The sequence below is a fragment of the Anolis carolinensis genome, chromosome 1, assembly GCF_035594765.1.
Source record: "Anolis carolinensis isolate JA03-04 chromosome 1, rAnoCar3.1.pri, whole genome shotgun sequence".
NCBI classification, from domain to species: Eukaryota; Metazoa; Chordata; class Lepidosauria; order Squamata; family Dactyloidae; genus Anolis; species Anolis carolinensis.
Window position 1 is genome coordinate 347792311 of NC_085841.1, and position 19666 is coordinate 347811976.

The following is a 19666-nucleotide window of genomic DNA, read 5'->3' on the forward strand; positions in this document are numbered from 1 at the left end:
GTCATGGAGGCAGATGACAGATGTGACACACCACTCTCCACCCTGGTATCTTGATGATGACTCCACTATATTTCATCTGATGCAGCCGATTCTCTCTGCCTAATGATAGGGACTACCCTCACCCAGCAACTCTGCGTATCAGTCTTGAGTATCAGGTTCTGCTTAAGATCTTTATCTTTCTTAGAATCTGAGTGATAGTTTCACACATAGGAAGAGGAAAGTTGGCCAGACACTTTGCAGTATCAACTTGGCACACCTCATGCATTTTTGTTCCATTGTGAAGGATATTGACTTTGAAGATGACTTTGGCTGTTGGAGTGATTTAAAACATCTCTGTATCTTACTATTTCTTTACTGAAAACAACTTTTTTCAAAAATAAGTATGCCCTGTGAAAGTTAAACAGAAATGACCTAAATATAGACTCTACAGAGGAACCGTAGCTCAAAGGACAAAGTAAGTTTTGAGTCAGCGTACTCTAACAGGCTCATTTGTGATGATCACTGTGTATTTTTTGATGACATTCAGATACAGTCAGTGAGTTGCGGGGAAACTCCGAGATGCCCAGCTCTTAACGGGAAGTTTCTAGATGAAGAAGAAGCTTCTCTTCTTAAAAGACTGTCACAGCATAATGTCTAGAGAACACTCAATAACAGCTGGGGAATGTGAGATGAAGGGTGCAGATGACCTGCTTTGAGGTTTCCTTCTTTAATTGGTTGGCAACTGTGTGACCAGAATTATAGACTACGTAAGCCTTTGCTCTTATTCAACAGGGATCTACTCTTATAAATATGTGCATACAGCCTTCCCTCCACATTTGTGAGTTAAACATTCTCATATTTGATTATTCATGGATTACTGCATTACTGATCAACAAAAATAATGAATGTTGTTTGTTTTATCTGGGAAAACATTTCTATGTTCATCTCAAGGTCCTCCAGTGCAATTCTGTGGTCAGCTTCTGCCAGAGGACCTAGACTGGCCTAGAAGTTTCCAACAGAGCTATGCTAAAGGGCCGAGAGATCCATGGAGAGAACACTTCTCTCCATCAGCAATACAGTTTGTTTAAAGCCATTTAGACCTTTAGGGACCATAACTTTTCCCATTGTAGTGTCCCTGAAAACAATCCATTAGCCAGTATAGCTGTGCTAGCAAGGAAGTCACAGGTTCCTCATAACATGGGGACTAATTGGTAAAAAATTGTACTCACCTCATATTGGCTGCTATTCTGACACACAGTGTTCATGAGGATTTACATTCCAACCAGTTCTTTGACTCCTAAACCACTTTAAGAAAATATGTCTTTTACCCCACATTCTGAATGAAGACCCATATTTTGTTTCACATGGCTGTCCCCAGATCAGTATACTAGGATATCAATAGGATGGCTAAAGGCACTTCGGTTGAAAAAATGTCTACTTGTATGCATGCAGAGAAGAAGGGAGAAAGCAAAGTAATTTCTGTTGTGTGACTGTTTTCCAAAAGCAAACTTACATTGAGATGAGTTCGTGATTAGATGATTCTCTCATGTCGGATTATAATCAGCAAGTTCAGAATGCCATAGCTATGTGGCTAATGTAGAGCTTATTTAATCTGAAAAAGAGGTTGTATTAGATTCTAGTCCACTCCTTTCTATGAAGGAATGCACCACTAAAGCATTCCTGAACGTTGGCTGTCCAACCTCTGTTTAAGTACTTCCAAAGAAGGCAAGTCTGCCACACTTTCTAATCCTTCCCAGTGTCAAACAGCGGTGGAATCTCTTTTAATTTTAGTCCAATAGGTCATATTTTAGTCTCTGGGGGAGAGAAAATAAAGGCCCTTCCATACAGCCACAAAATGCAACTGGGGCTGGCATAAAAATGCCAGTTCTGAGCTGCATTGTGGCCATACAAAGGGGCCTCTGCAGTGGGAGACCGGCCACACAACCCAGTCATACTAAAGTAGGTTCAGCTGGGCTGGGCATTAGCACCATTTTCTACTCCCCACACACCCATCACTCCCCCAAACAAGAACAAAATCTCCCCTTATCTTGAGCTCCATACTGTTTACTTTCTGATTGTCTTTCTCAATCAGGAAGCAAAACATCTTGGGAAGAATGGTGCTCCCCTCTTCTGTAGCTGCCCAGGGAGAGAGGGATGGCTGTAGGGACACAAATTCGGATCCTGCATGAGGCGTTCTCGACAGTCCCTAAACAGAGAAATGTGTGAATCTTCCTGGAATCTTGCCAGTACATGTATTTTTTAACTTGATGGATTAAAAGGCTTATCCAGGATTAAAGACATTAGCCTGTGTGTGTCATTTGAACGTCCCAGGCTAATGAGATTCCTACACTGGATTAAATGCCAGTGTAGATGCAACCTAAGATTGCTCCATCTTCTGCATGACATCCTTTCAGATGTTTAGAGATGTTTCTCTCTGTCTTCTCTTCTTCAAGTTAAACACACCCAGTTCTCAAGTCATTCCTCATAAGACCTGTTCTCAATACTTTTGATCTTCTTGGTCTTCCTTCTCTAGACATGTTTCAACTTGTATTTTGATTCCTAGGTGAAGTTTCTGACCGGTCCCCAAAAGGCAAACCTGTCATTGCAACCATCTAAATGAACTCTATCACATATACTAGCATGGCTATATCTGTCTCTTTTAGCAAGTGGTCACTCCATTGTCCAATATATTTTGAGGTGAGATTTTTTTTCCCAGCAAAACTCCTGAGAAGCAAACTCATAAAATTGCTTGTGTCTGTTTTATGAAGGAAGAATTCATGCCAAAGAAAAACAGATAATAAAATCCTGAGGAGATATTTCATAACAACTCTGTCACTTCCCTGGACAAGGTCATGTTATTTAATAACAACGTCATGTTATTAAACCTCAGATTCAAAATACACATATTGATATTGCAAATGACACAGAACTTTTGCAGTATCTCATCTGTTCAGTACAAATTCCGAGGAAAGAAAATTTGCTAAAGAATTCAGACTAAGGACCTCATCAGATGGAGGTCCAGAAGCCAGGGGATAGCGAGAGACAGTGAGGGACAGCAAGGGAAACTGTGCGGCAGAGCCCAGCTTCGTCCCCTCACCATGATTGGTTGTTGGTTGCCATCCCACAACGTTTCCTGGCTGTTCCCAGCTTCCTCCCGTACTGTCCCTGGTTTCTTCAATAAGGATATGGGTAGTCACTCGTATCCTCAGGACTTCCTCTTAGTGTGCTGCTAGTGCACTGTCAGGACGGAGGCCAACAAAGCCCCGCCAGAAGAAGTCTTGTGTCATATGATGGGCTCCAGCAGTCTCCATACCAGAAGCATGCTGGTAGTGCACTAGGACGGGGGAAAAAATCCCTGTTTGATGAGGCCATAAGGAAGCGTCTAGGCAGAAAGTTGGACTTTTTTTCTGAAAAGCTAAAGCAATATTTATAGTATTTTAAAGCAGTAATGAAAATGATTTTTAAAAACCAGAGCATTTGCAGATCATCACCAACACTCTCGGCACAATACATGACAAATGTCTTTAAATATATACTTTCATAAAAAGTTACACTGGGAACATTCATTCATATTCAGATCAAAAGGTTTAAAAGGCAGCCTTCGACCCTTATCATTAACAGTCACAAAAAGTCTCTTTAAAATAACTATGAGCCAGCTAATAATAGACATCCTCTGAATTGTATGACTATTGCTGCTCCCAGAGTTTATCCCACACCATTCAGAGAATTACTTATATATTTTCTGACCTGGATTACTGCTACTTGAGGTAACTGCATAGAACAAAAGTGGAAAGCTGTTGCTCATCCAAAATTGAACTTTGACAGTTAAAGTGGCATTAAACTGCCATAACTGCCAACAACCCTGGAAAGCTGTTGCTCATCCAGATATTTTGGACTTCAACTTCTAAAAGTTCCAGAAACATAGCCAATTGTAAGGGATTAGGTGAATTGCAGTCCATGAGTTCTGGAAGTTCAGATACTCCCTAGCTCTAGCAAAAGTGAAGGATCTGCCAAGAACCTGGATATCATCACTATACCTGCTTAAAGCGGTCCAATTACAATCCTCATTGGTGACATTTGCAGATTAGTGTGGGAGCAACCATAGGCTCAGCTGCTTGGTACCCACATTCAATTGGATGTGAAAGTGCATCTACACCACACAGTTGTAACAGTTTCATACCACATTTATTGCCATTTATTGAATCCTTGTAGTCTAGTGAGACACTTAGAAATCTCTGTTGGAGGGTTCTGTTTACTGCTGTATTCAGAGAAATGCAGCAGAGATCTAATTCTAGAATTGAACTTTGACAGTTAAAGTGGAATTAAACTGCCATAACTGTGTAGTCTAGACACTGTAAGTTTCACTCTATTGCTGGCACATCATTCTGACTACTCTATACAGGAAGGTGTTGTCAGTTGTATAAAACAGATAACCAATGTTAAGGCAGAGCTTTATGCATCTCATGCAGTGTCAGCACAACTAGGTGGCATTGTTCCACCAACCAAGCTAATCAACTATATGTATGACTTTGAATCATTCTTGGGTTGCCTCTTGCTGATGGAATATATTGAAAAAAACGCCATCCAATTTGTTTGAAACATTGCCCTGGAATCCCAGGACATTTCAATATCAATGAATATGTGTAGGCTTGTTCATGTGTCTTATTTCCAAAATGTGAAGATTTCTTAATGCTCAAGACTGCCTAAGCTGTGGGATTCCATTGTTGAGTAAGACAACCTAAACTAAGACTCTGAGATCCTCAGACCCATTCCATCTGGTCTGCCACCCAGATAGCAGATGATTTCTTGCACTAAGCAGGGAAATGTAGCAAGGTAGTAGACTCCTCAGATGGCATTAATTAGTGTTGCTTTGTTAAAAATGGTAACGTTTCTCCTCCACACCAGCTGGAGATTTTGCCCAGTATAGTGAAGGGTCTACTATATTGTGTGATCCTGTTTGATGGCACAGTAGGAATATCTTTGTGTTGTGAAGCTCAATCTGGTCATGCCTTCATGAGAATAAATTTTAGTGGGAGCGGAGGAGTTTATTAACATACACAACAAGAAGCATCTTTCTAGTCTTTTGAATCATTTGTAAGGTGGATGATACTTTACAATATTTCTATTTGTTGAAACAACAAATAAGGCAGGGTATTGTTGGTACCCATTTCACAGATTTGTTTACTACATTCATACATTGCCATCCACCAAAAGACAATCAAGGGAGTGATTAAGAAGGAAACATTTCCAGCTATGTAAATGACATAACCAACTTCATATAGAAATTAATCCATCCACAGCCTTTCATAGAGTACCATGTAAGCCGTCATGGATATGGAATCCCCTATATACCAACATCTTACACATTGATGAACCACAAGTGGTCAGGAACATCATTTCAGCCTCCAAGGTTTGCCACTTTTTTTCTCACATACAACTACAGGCACTCCCCGAATTACAAACATCTGTCTTACAAACTACTCTTAGTTAAGAATGAGACAACAGGAAGTGAGAGAAATCTACCTCCAGGAAGGGGAATTCACTCCTGAAAGAGTTATGATGGGGAAAAAGGTGTCTCCACTGAAGCTATTTTACCAATCCTTGTTTCCACAAGAAGCCAAATTTTTCAAACTTCAATTATCACAGGGACAGAAAGTAGGGCAAAATCTTCTGTACAGGGACATGAGCAGCAAAATAAAGACCACAGGGTGTTAACCCTTCTCTATGCAATCCAAAGCTAAATTATATATAGATATAGATAAGGAGCCTCAGTGGCGAAGTGCGTTAAAGCACTGAGCTGGAGACCGAAAGGTCCCAGGTTCAAACTGCTGTTAGCTCCAGCTCCTGCCAACCTAGTAGTTCGAAAACATGCTAATGTGAGTAGATCAATAGGTACTGCTCCGGTGGGAAGGTAACGGCGCTCCATGCAGTCATGCCGGCCACATGACCTTTGAGGTGTCTACAGACAACGCCGGCTCTTCGGCTTAGAAATTGAGATGAGCACCAACTCCCAGAGTCAGACATGACTGGACTTAACGTCAGGGGAAACCTTTACCTTTTATAGATATAGATATATAGATATATAGCTGGAGTTACACTTAAAAATGTACTTGTTCCAATTTAAAAACAAATTCAACATAAGAACAGAGCAACAGAACCTATCTTGTTCAGAACTTGGGGATTGCCTGTACTTTTCTTTTGGTAATAATAACGTCACTGCCATGGGCACATGCAAGGTACCACAATATGCCAATATTTTCATATCTGACTTAGAGCAGTGCTTCCTTAACTCATGCATCCAAATCTCTCCTGTATCTGCAGTACATTGATTATGTCTTCACAATTTCACTTCACGGGGAGCATTTACTCAGGATATTCCACCAGAATTTTAACAACTCTTACCCTGCCATCAGTCTCAGCCTGGAACTACTAACAAAATCAATCCCCTTTCTGAACACAACCATGCAACTACATAAAGACCATTTGAACATAAAAGTGTATCTCAGAAGCACTAACAGATGCCTCCAGTTTCCACCCTGTATGCACCACCGAATCCATAGTTTACAGTCAAGCACATTGATACAATTATATCTGCTCAGACCCAAAAGATAGGGATACTAAAATCACAGCATTACAACAAGCATACCTCAAACTGGAGTACTGTACACATGTCATGAAGTAAAAATAAATAAATAAAAAGACAAAACTGTAGTTATTAGTTACCACAACTACTGCACTTTATCACACTCCACTCTTATTGATTCAACTCTGTAATGAGATCCTTAATTCCCTCTTGTAGAGTCTGCTGAATTTTATCTTACAGTTTGTATATGATGTTTAGACTCTAATGTTCTAATGTTGATGTTTTATGCTGGTTTGTATGTTTATACTATTTTACCTGTTTTACATTGGTTTAATTATGCTGTATTTTATTGTATGTTGAAACTGGGCTTGTCCCCATGTGAGCCGCCCCGAGTCCCCTCTGGGGAGATGAGAGCGGGATATAAAAATAAAGTTGTTATTATTATTATTATTATTATTATTATTATCATCATCATTATCATTATCATTATTATCTATGTCTATTACAGAATAAACTGTTAATAGGAAATGGCAGAATCCCATTAGTGGTTACATATAGCTTCCAATTTAGACCATTTAATGAACTACAGTCTCTTCTGGGCAGTAACACTATCTTCTCAAACACGCTTGCTGGCAGGCTTTTTCTTGCCCACAGCCTCCCAATCTGAAATAGTGGACTTCATCCCATGCCACTCATCACACGGTGTAGGCACACTTCCGGCAGGTCTTCGTCGATGAACTGAGGTGCAAGCATCCTACAACACTGTGTCCAAACCATGGGGCCAGCATGGGGAAAACCACATGTACTGGGGAGACGTTGCTGCTGGTGAGGTAGGGTGCCAGGATTTCCCCGAGCCCCAACCGATTCATCACGAAGGCTGGCGAATCCCTCCCTCCCCCTGGGACCTCATCAATGTGATGAGGTCCAGTTACTTACTTACAGGAAGACACATAACATGGATACAGAAATTGGTACATAGCTTTGCCATATGCCAACTCTGCCCACACATCTACTCAGGAAATATCATCATAGAACCTAATCATATCATCTAGAATATTAAAGGGACTTTTACTTGCTCATTCTTTAATGTGATATATGCTATCCTCTGAAAACAATGCCTTTGAGTACTGCACTGAGCAAACAGACCAGTCTCTGTAACAGAGGATTTATGGACATAAATCTAACATTAGAAATGGGAACACACAGATACACACATAACAGCTGCAGAACATTTCAGTCTTCCTGGGCATTCCATCTCTGACCTCAGAACAGCTATTCTTAAATAATGAAAACAACAAGAAAAAAACCTACAAAGGAAGACTGGAAAGAGAAACAGCGGGATTGGAATATATTTACAGTCCACCAACAGTGGTTGAATCAGACAATGAATACCCCAATCTCATGAGGGCTCTCTTGGTCAGTTTATCATATCTCCTTTTTTTCCAGCCAACATCACACTGCATTCTGATAACTCCTCCACTATTCATATGGTTATGTAGTGATCCTAGCTTTAGGCAACAACTTTCACCCTGTCTTTGTCCCTCAGTGACCATAGTTAAAACTGAAGTCACCCATCATAGTTTTGCATTTCTATGACTACTGACACACACTGTTTACCTATAAAGGTCTGTTTCTAGGCACGTCACTCCATGCATCTGAGGAAGTAGAATTAATTCCATGAAAGCTTATGCTACTAATTTCTTTCTTTTAATCTCTAAGGTGCTACAAGGTTCCTTTGCATACTGCAAAATGTATGTGTGTGTAATTGTGCAGTGTGGAAAAATTCTTCATAAGTTATGAAGACAGATTTTCAGGTTACATTTATAAGCACAGTGACTAGGAAAAAATTCTATTAGACTCACTTTGTCAGAACAAACATATTTAGAACTGTACAGTCGGTGTTCAAATGGAAAGTTCATCAATGTTAGTCATGATTCAATATCTTTTAAGTTTGAGGGATCAAAAATATGCTTAACAACAATATGACAGCCCCTGTACTTACCATCCTGTACAGTTTGTCTTCTAGGTCTTGATTAATTCTTTGTAAGGCTAGGTAATTGTTTTGTATCCTAAAATAAAAATGAAATCCTGTGATTAACATATCCTTGCATGTTCAGTATTGTACTTTTTTAACCTCTAGTTTTGCATGAGCAATTGTAAATTAGTTTCCCACTGACTTTTAACATCTATTTGATCGCTACTTTCTGCTGCTTGGCAAATTCTTTTTGATCAACATAACACCAAGGTCTGTAGACTTCAAGATCCCAAGAAGCCTCTGGGAAAGGTAATTTGTAAGTAGGCCCTCCACAGTATCCGTCTTGACTACAGAATTAGTCAAGGAAGGTGCACATCTCAACAAAATGCAAGACTTAGACAAAAGGAGACATAGGTTCAAATCCCACTTAGCTACAAGCAAATTAGGTGGCAGTGGGGCAGTCATCAGTTTCATAGGATTCTTCTGGGGATATAATGGGGGTGAATGGGACAGAACTTCAGAACATCATAAGGGGAAATTGGAACGTGGTATGACCCCCTTATCCACGGATTCAATGTTCACAATCTCAGTTACCCATGCAATTAAAAATATTTACCTGGGAGTATTTGTGGGCCTCTGTAGGTCCCTCTGTGCAATGTTATGGTATGCTTCAAGCCTAAGTATAGTCAAAATACAGGGTTTGCTAATATACACAGTTACAGCTATCCACATATGGTTTATTATATCTCTGCAGTGGCTATGGGGGGATGGACTATACATGCATCTGAGAGCTCTGATTAACCCAGAACAGGTCACGGTTCTCGGGGGCGGGGATTGAAATTTGCCTCCCTGTGTGTGTATATTTGTACCATCAAGGCACCTGTTGATGTATGGTAACCCCATGAATTTCATAGTGCTTTCTTACGCAAGGATTGCTTAGAAGTGGTTTTGCTAGTTTGCTAGTTGTTTCCTCTGAAATATAGTCTACAGCAACCGGCATTCCTTTGCATTCCCCCATATAAATAATAAGAGTTGGCCCTACGTAGTTTCAAAGATCAGACAGGCTCTGATGCCCTTGGGGTATTTAGGCAGAATTTGCCTTCCTAAAAATCACATTTTGTTTTACTGAAAGAGAAAGACAGGGGCAGCATGGTAAAGTGGAGTCATGCAAAAAAAAAAAAGTGCAAAAAAAACCCCAAACAAAACCCCCAAACAGTTGAAATGATTCCTATCCACAAGGAAAAAGAAAGAAAATAGACACAAAAAGGTCTATTGAATAGATCAGTAGGGGGGTATTTTGATAAATCCCACATCCCTAATATTTCTTACAAGTTATACTTTTATCAGCTTTTTACATCTTAGTTATTTCTTGAGAAGAGGAAACCTCTTGAACGTACTAAGGAAAGGTAAAGATGGTTTGCTTATTGCTGGATTTGATTATTAGCAGATAAGTAGTTTGGCAATAATTATAGAAATATGTGAAACTAGAAAGGTTTAGTAGCAAAAGTTGATATGTATTTCTGTTAATATACAGGGCTGTTGTATGTTTTCCGGGCTGTATGACCATGTTCTAGAAGTATTCTCTCCTGATGTTTCACCTACATCTATGGCAGGCATCCTCAGAGGTTGTGAGGTATGGAGAAACTAAGCAAGGAAGTTTCTCCATACCTCACAACCTTGCTTTAATTTCTCCATACCTCACAACCTCTGAGGATGCCTGCCATAGATGTGGGCGAAACATCAGGAGAGAATACTTCTAGGACATGGCCATACAGCCCGGAAAACATACAACAACCCTGTGATCCCGGCCATGAAAGCCTTCGACAACACATTGTTAATATACAGATTGAAAGTAATTTCTCTCTCCATTTATTTTATTTTTATATTGGAAGATATTTTGTAATCTTAAAGTGCATCTACTCTGTAGAATTAATGCCGTTAAACACCACTTTGACTGCCATGGTTCAATGGTAGGGAATCCTAGGAGTTTTACAAGGTCATTCGCCTTCTCCGAAAAAGAGTGCTGGTGCCTCACCAAACTGCAACACCTTTTGTTGTAGAAGTACGTTTTACTGGTTTGTCGTTTTATCTATGCCATAAAAAGGAAGGAGGCAAAAACACAAAAAAATCTTTATATATGAGTCAATGTATTACACAAATTGATTCCAGATGGTAAGTAACAGGGAAAACCATATTTCAAAGAATAAATTTGGATTAAATATGTAGTATTTTTAAAATGTCAAAAGATGAGTTCCATCAAAAAGCTATGCTTCAACTGTACACTGAAAGATACAATTTGTGTTTCCTGATCTGTTCCCATTGCTCATTGCCATGAAGCTTCTTTTCTTGTAACATGGCAAAAATGCCTTTCAGAAGGCAGCAGGGGATTGCAAAATGCGTCCTTTCTTTATGTGCAGCCCTCCCTGTGGAATCCCATTGCAGAGGATGTAGAACATGATGGAAAAATGTTTCTAACAGTAACGATATTTGGATGGAAAGAAAGGTTTTTTAAGTGAAAGCCCCCTGAAAAGATTAAATGGGACAACATGGTGCTTGCTCTTTGCTCAGAAATGTTTCACTTCCCTTTCTATTTTGAATCAGAGCAAACCATATATGCACTCTTGGCAATTGAGAGAGAATATGTTGAGAAAATGGAAACCATTAGGGATCGGAAGAGTAAAAGAAGCCCCACTGTGCAATTTATGGGCCCACATATTTCAGCTGTCCGTATTTAGCAAGGGCAATCCCAATTCATCTTCCTTTCTTGAATTGCTTTTAAAATGTCCCAGTTTCTCAGTCCTTCTCCCCCTTTCCCCTTTGTCATCACTTTACTACAGGTGCCACAAACTTGGTTCACAGCATAAAAGTACTGCACAGGCAATCCCCAAGTTACAAACATCTGACTTACAAATGACCCATAGTTAAGAACAGGGGTGAGACCACAGAAAGTAAGAGAAATCTACTTCTAGGAAGAGAAATTCACTCCTGGAAGAGTTATGATGGGGAAAAGATATTTCAACTGAAGGGTTGTTGTATGTTTTCCGGGCTGTATGGCCATGTTCTAGAAGTATTCTCTCCTGACGTTTTGCCCACATCTATGGCAGGCATCCTCAGAGGTTGTGAAGTATATCTGAGGATGCCCACCATAGATGTTGGTGAAACATCAGGAGAGAATACTTCTAGAACATGGCCATACAACCCGGAAAACATACAACAACCTTGTGATCCCGGACATGAAAGCCTTCGACAACACTTTCAACTGAAGCTTTATCGCAAATTTTTGTTTCCACAACAAGCCAAATTTCTCAAAATCTAATTATCACAGGCACAGAAAGTGAGGTGAACCCTTCCCTATGACTTCCAAAGCTAAAAAGTACATATTTTTGGCTGGAATTACACTTAAAAATGTACCTGTTCCAACTACAAATGCAGCTTAAGAAAAATCTATGGAATGTATCTTGTTCGTAACTTGGGGACTGCCTGTATATACTTACGTAAATATCAACCTTATGTATAAGTCGAGGGAAGCTTTGGAGCCAAATCTGTAGATTTTGCTATGACTCATGGATAAGCTGAGAGTCATTCCATGGAGAGAAGAAAGCACCAATGTAACCAGCGTCCCCACCCAGACATTCAAAAAGGCCAGAAGTGGCTCCATGAAGGAGAGAAAAGAGAGCTTTGGTGCTTCTTTCAGGTTATTCCAAGAATATCTAAGTTCTTTCCTTTCACTACTCTACTCTGAGAAGGGGATGGTTCCATTTTTAGTGATAAGAATTATGGTACGGTACTCACATTGACTCATGGATAAATCAACCCAGGTTTTTAAAATTGGCCTTTTGACTAAAATGTCTGGACGTATATTGGTTAGTTTGCACTCAACTCAGCCGGAGGAAATGTCAGGACAGGTCAAATTCTTGTCTTTCCTTAACCTCTCCTGCTGAGTGCAAACTAACATAATATTCATGTATAAGTTCAATATTTTTAGTAGATTCAGGAAAAAGCAAACCACTGTAACCTTTCCTGGCTTGGATGCTCTTCTTCACCTTGACTATACTTTGATGATGTTTGGCCACACATATCCCAGTTTTCACCTCTGAAATGTTGGAGGATGTGTGGGCTTCAAATAGATAAAGAGGACAAAAATCTGTAGCATTATAAATATTCTTGGAATCAGATTCCCATCAACCTGGTGATAAATAGTGGAAGCTGATACATGTCGGCATCTAAGGTACATTGGTTCCCCCCGTCATAGGAATTTTTCTGGAATGTGAGGGAACAGAATGCTGCACTATTACAGACCTTTACTCTTATCTAGGTGGGTTATTTTTGTGTTCGTGGGCCTCCTGACTGGAACATGATCTTCTTCCAGCTGTATATTTAGCACATTTCCTTCTAGCATTCTTTAAAAAGCTATGACGGTTCAAAATATCTTTAGCTGTACAGTTTTGTTGTTCTGATCTTTTGTTGCTAATGTTTTTTAGTTGGTTTTGTTGTAATGCATTTCTTTTAATGGATTTGTTTTTTTTAAAAAAAATCCTGTAGAGGTCACCACTTTGAAGCTGTTGCTGGAAGGCAATCTAAAAGGCTCCTGAATGAAAGGAAGGGCTCAGGTCCAAAACCCTTCTCAGGGCTGGTCTTCCAATTTTTCCAAACTGAGATCTCTAAAAACATTTCTGACAAGAGCTCGGAAAGATTTTGAGACTCACAGTGTGATTGTGGTTATTCTATTAATAAGCCATTCTAGATTTGACAACTCGTATGATTCAGTTACTACTTTAGGCCAGCTTCTACCTTCTCTTGGGGTTGCATCTACACTATCAAATTAATGTAGTTTAACACCAGTTTGGCTCAATACTATGAAATCATGGGGGTTGTAGTTTGATAAGGCACCAGAGTCATTTGGCAAAGAGGACTAAAGACTTTAGCAATTAGAGTGGGGTCAAATTGTATTCATTTGACAGTGTGAATGCATACTTGGTAAATATCCTCATTTACTAAACTTTGTAGAGCTTGCTTCTGAACATACATGTACAGTATATATTTGCAGCATTATCCAAAACATTTTCATTTTTGAACATAAGCAATGTCAAAATGTAGTGGTTGTGTGTCAACTTTTCCCAATAGCACTCATTTGTCTCTGAAATTTGCCAGTAGTTTCCCCAATTGGCTTCATTCAGAATTTCCAGGAATTCCCTCAAATAAATTAGGAATTCCCTAAATAAAGCATGCAACTTCTTGGACGCATTCAGAAACTAACCGTCTCAGTTTTTCTGTCACTTTTTCGAGTTCTTCCTGAGCACGTCGGAGTTCTACTTCAAGATACTGGCGTGTAGAATCGAATTCTGTTTCAAGCATTTCCAGTTTGTGAGTTGTGTAGGAGAGCCGCTTGCGAAGTTCCCCCTTCTGTTCTTGCAGCGTGCTGGAAAAGGACAAAGACTGAAGCTGATTAAGAGTTCTGTGGAGGTCCTGGGGATAGAAGTGGCCATAAATTATACATCTTTACAGTAATAAAATGAATAATAGTACTTAATTACGAGCACTCAGCACTGATGTCATTCGAATTATAACTGCCCTCCTGCAGATCAAGATTACAGGTTTGCTATACGACCTTCAGAAAGTGAAAGTCACTGCCAGTGTAAACATTTGTGTTTGTGGAAATTTGTTCATGAATTCAGGAAGTGCTTTTTTCTGTGAAAAGCAGGCTACTGATTCAATTCACCCACCATTATTTGTTTTGATTTGCATTGGCTTTCCATGATGGCCAACATAAATATTTTGCTACAGAGGTGCAAATGGGAATGATGGGGGCCAATGGGCTGTAGGCAGCCCAAGGAGTCCCCCTCTAAATCTCCCAAGCTTGGAAAAAGTGTATCCATTGAATTATGGGTCCTCTCGATTAAGACATTAGATGTTTTCTGTTTCAGCATTCAAAACCCCTACTATATTGTTCTATATCACCACTGCAGTATATAATGGATCAATCATATATCCATGCACTTTCATTGAATTATGAGTCCTTCCCATTAAGACATTAAGATATCTTCTCAGTCAGCATTCAAAATGTCTCCTATATTGCTCTGTGTCATCACAGCAGTATATGATAGATCAATCACAGTTATGAAATAAAGAGGGAGTCAATTTAATTTAATGTAAGTGGTGATTTCTCACCATTTCATGGCATTTGTTCTTATTCAAATGGCCCACAAAGCTTTGCAGGAATTGCGCCAAGCGAGTCATGTTTGGAACCATATAATCCATAAGAAATATTTCATATGAGAATCTCTGTTATGAATGATTTTCAGCTGATCACAAAGGAAGTCCAATGGAACACCCAAAACAGTATGAATAAACTATGCCACAAAAGGTTATTTATGAGAATGCTGAGATTCTCTTTTGGGATTCTTCATTTGTTTTATTTATATCTTCTCCTTTGCAGTGCCTGGGAATTAAAGCAGCTCACTGCATAATTAAAAACAGGTACAAAGAAAAATATAGTAATTTATAAGCAATTAATACATTACAAGCAACCAATAAATTACAATCAATAGTCAAGTATTTCAAAAAGAGCTACCCACCCATTAAAAGACTAGCCATAAGTAGTAGTCTTTCAAATACCAACAACTTTTTTGAATAAGGCAGATGCACAGCACAGAGGGAATCCTATATACAACAATGTGAGCTATATAGGGATGCCTCTTCTTGTCAGCTTAGACCACTGGTGGGCAAAGTATAGCTCATAGGCCATAAGGGCTCTTCCAGTTTTTAGCTATCTCTATTCTTGCTGCTGTCACAGCATATGTATAAATTTTTATCTTATTCTCTTTTCCCTTTGGAGACTCTATTCTATCATGATTTTGCATGTCATAAAGTCCTGATAGATAATATTCTGGTTTACAATCAAAGTCAATTTTGAGGATTTTTTTTGCAATGTGGTTGGGGAAATTACCTAACGAAAGAACTGAAAGGATAAGACAAAATACAGTACAGAAGAAAGAAGATTGGAAGTCTACCCCCTCCCCCGTTAGGTTACCTTCCTGGGAGTCTGAACTCAGACTTCCCCTTGATTTTGCCCTCTGACTTTCCTAAACCCCTCCCTTAAAAATCTATCCCTTACCTATGAATTCCCTTAGCTAAATAATCCCCTAAAATGTATTTAACCTTTAGGACCCCCCCCCCCCATTCCTTATTCGCCCCTACCCCAATTAACCTAATCTTTCCGTTCCCCCCCCCACACTTCCCTTTAGGATACACAAGATGTAATTTAAAAAAAACCTTTAATAAAAATTATATGGAAAAAACGTATAGCTCATAGGCCACATGCTCCCCACAGGACTGTTTTTGTGGCCTCTAGGGCATGCTCGATTGAAAGACTCCCCCCCCCTCCAATTTCCTCTGTTCCAGAATGCCGCAAAATTTACTTTAAGGCCATGCGTAGAGCATTTCCATCATATTTGGAGCCCTTGTCCAGAATCTGTTTAGAAACCTCCGTAGGAGGAGACTCCACCACACTCTGAGGCAGCACACTCCATGGGAGAACAGCTGTTACTGTCAAGAAGTTTTTCCCCTTATGCTTAAGTGGAGTCTCTTTTCCTGTAGTTTAAATCATTACTCCATGTCCTAGTTTCTGCAGCAGAAAACAAACTGACTCCATCATCAATATGACATCCTTTCAAATATTTAAACATGGCTATCATGTCACCTCTTAATATCACTTCTCCAGGTTAAACATACTAGATAGATACTTATTATGACTGGTAGCCTTATCCTCCATGAATTTTTAAAATCTTCTTTCAAAGCTGTCCAAAATCTTGGCCATTATACACCTTGTAGCAAATGCTATGACATGAATCTGCCATCATCACTGGATGTCCTAATCAGATGATCCCCATATTTTCCTATAAGAAGCTAGCATCTCTGTACAAGTGGCCTTATGTTTTATGCAAGGGGTTTTAAAATTGCACAGAATTCTAAATATGATGTGTTATTAAAAAAAATGCTGCCTTATTAACACAATGATGATGATGATGCACCAGCCAAGAAATTCCGAGTTTGATGCTCTGCCAACACCCGCAGGTTAAATGGTTGAAATAAAAAGTCAAATATAAATGCTCCACACTGGAATAGCAATTTGATTTTTTTTTAAAAAAAAAATGGCACACAGATGGAACAAAGGGACCCTGTCAGGAAATTGCAGGGCATTTCAGCATACCCTTTTAGCCTAATTTTATTACAGGTTGAAAAATATACAGAAAACTGGTTCATCAATGAAAGGGGCATCCATACTACAATTAGTTTCATAAAATATTGTCATGGCTATGGAATCCTGGAAGATGTCGTTTTAGAAGGTACATGGAAGGCACTAAGATAAACTAGGAAAGAAGGTCCTATTAACATCTGTAGTTATAGGTTAGTACACAGAGAACCTTGGGAACAACAGTCCAGGAGAATGAATTTGAGCTGTCTGTTATAGCATGGCTACTTAAACCTTTTCCACTACTTTCTGCCCAAGTAACTTTTATGTGACCCTTATATGTAGGTGTACAAAACTGGTATAAAAGCAAATATTTTCTGATAATAATTCAGCATCTGCAAAGCCCGCTAAATAGGCCGATTTCCCCTTTTCATGAAGTATAGATGATGCATTTTCTACAGAGTCCACTGTAAACACTGCACATTGTTGCTAACAGATTTACTGTTGCCAAATTTTTTGCAATCCCAACATTGAGCTATGGGGACTCCAGGCACCTCCAAAGCCTGCGTTTAAATTGAGGACAAAAAATCCCAGGACCTGACTGCAGGTCCCCATATAGATCTGTTAGTTCCGGGATTGAGTCCTCCACCATCCTCACAGGCTTCCTCTGTATCGGAATAAGATGGAGGACAGATGGGGAACATAATAATAATAATAATAATAAAACTTTATTTATAACCCGCCACCATCTCCCCAATGGGGACTCGGGGCGGCTTACATGGGGCCATGCCCAGACACCATACAATATAACAAAATAAAACAATATATCATAACACAATATAATAGTACAAAAATAATCATATACATTACAACACAGATCAGAGCAGACAGGGCGGGCCACATGAACATTTAATTAAAAACTCGGGAGAGAGAGGCATATAAATAAAGAGAACAGGGGTATAAGATGGAACAGTCCAAACAGTCCAAAGAATAAAATCCAAGGGGAGTAATCAAAGGTATATAACATTTACTCCCCGAAGGCACATCGAAAAAGCCATGTTTTTAGATCTTTCTTAAAAGCCAATAAGGTGGGGGCTTGCCTGATCTCAGAGGGCAATGAATTCCACAGTCGGGGGGCCACAGCAGAAAAGGCCCTCTCTCTCGTTCCCACTAGACGGGCCTGGGATAAAGGCAGTGGCGAAAGAAGGGCCTCCCCGGATGAGCGGAGGGATCGAACAGGTTTATAATAGGAGATACGGTCACGAAGGTAGGTGGGTCCCAAACCGTTTAGGGCCTTATAAATGATGGTATTCACCTTGAATTGGGACCGGAAGGTGAACGGCAGCCAGTGGAGCTCCTTGAACAGGGGAGTAGATCTCTCCCTGTAGCTCGCCCCTGTAATTAATCTGGCCGCCGAGCGCTGAACCAGTTGTAGTTTCCGGGCCGTCTTCAAGGGAAGCCCCACGTAGAGCGCATTACAGTAGTCCAGTCTAGAGGTAACTAAGGCATGCACCACCGTGGTCAAGTCAGACTTCACGAGGTATGGTCGCAGTTGGCGCACAAGTTTGAGTTGTGCGAAGGCCCTCCCGGCCACCGCCGACACCTGAGCCTCAAGCGTCAGCGCTGAGTCCAGGAGGACCCCCAAACTGCGGACCTGTGATTTCAGGGGGAGTGCAACCCCGTCCAGCACAGGTTGCCACCCAATACCCCGATCCGACGCGCGACTGACCAGGAGGGCCTCTGTCTTGTCAGGATTGATCCTCAGCTTGTTCCTCCTCATCCAGTCCGCCACAGCGGCCAGGCACTGGTTCAGCATCCGAGGGGCTTCCTTGGATTCAGATGGAAAGGAGTAGTGGATTTGCGTGTCATCTGCGTAGAGATGGCAACGCCCTCCAAAACTCCGGATGACCTCTCCCAGCGGTTTCATGTAGATGTTGAATAGCATGGGGGATAGAATAGACCCCTGCGGGACCCCACAGGTCAATGGCCAGGGGTCCGAGCAGGAGTCCCCCAACTTCACCATCTGGGAACGACCCCCCAGGAAGGACCGGAGCCACTGCAGCACAGTGCCACCAAGCCCCATCCCAGAGAGCCTCCCCAGAAGGATACCATGGTCGATGGTATCGAAAGCCGCTGAGATGTCCAAGAGAACCAGCAGGGTCACACTCCCCCTGTCCAGCTCTCTGCGGAGGTCATCCACCAAGGCGACCAAAGCCGTCTCGGTACTGTGCCCAGGCCTGAAGCCAGACTGCGAGCAGTCCAGAAAATCATCCAGCAGAAGTTTTTTTTTTAATCTCTTCGTTATGCTCTGGACCTCTGGGATAGAACTGTAGCAATTTCAGGGTTATGAAACTGCTGCACATGCACAGCAGACACACTGCCAATTCTATGTATAGAAAAATAGCAAAAGATACATAGATTTGTACTTGCAAATAGCATCTGTAACAATTGAGATGTGGAGTGTTCCCTGTTCAGGATATCAGCAACTCAGTTTCATTTCCTTTACTGTATCACCCCTCAACATTCAATGGCCACTGATGGCCCTTCCAGACAGGCCCTATATCCCAGGATCTGATCCCAGGTTTTCTGTTTTAAACTGGATTATATGAGTCTGCACTGTCAGATAATCTGAGATAAATAGAGAACCTAGGATCAAATCCTGGGATATAGGGCCTGTCTGGAAGAGCCCTGATTCAAATCATTTGAGCTTTTTGGATTCCATGTGAGTTTGCAGTCGGTTCCAAAGGTGCTTGTGTAGGCTCTCCAGAAAGAACCAGATCTCTTTGAGCCACATTCTGAATCGGTGTAAGTGGCTGTATGGAAGGGCCCTCAGTTTGCAATGATTGTAGTAAGCTGAGAACAAAGAGTGGAAGTGGAAGCAGGAGAGAAAAACGGGAACATTTTAAAAGCAATTGAAAATGGTATAACAAGAGGATTT

General features: G+C 40.5%; 1 protein-coding gene across 10 annotated transcripts in view; it reads right to left on the bottom strand.

Moving 5' to 3' along the window:
- Positions 1 to 19666, bottom strand: part of begain (brain enriched guanylate kinase associated) — a 267699-nt gene that overhangs the window by 81957 nt on the left and 166076 nt on the right. For 7 of the 10 annotated variants that reach the window (XM_008116922.3, XM_008116927.3, XM_008116925.3 and 4 more), the window contains 3 exons: positions 13795 to 13956; positions 9154 to 9213; positions 8565 to 8631 (listed from right to left, as the gene is read on the bottom strand). In XM_008116922.3, coding sequence (XP_008115129.2) covers positions 8565 to 8631; positions 9154 to 9213; positions 13795 to 13956 — 289 coding nt within the window. The remainder of the gene's footprint in view (positions 1 to 8564; positions 8632 to 9153; positions 9214 to 13794; positions 13957 to 19666) is intronic. The other 3 variants (XM_008116923.3, XM_008116926.3, XM_062968477.1) reach the window with 1 other exon arrangement.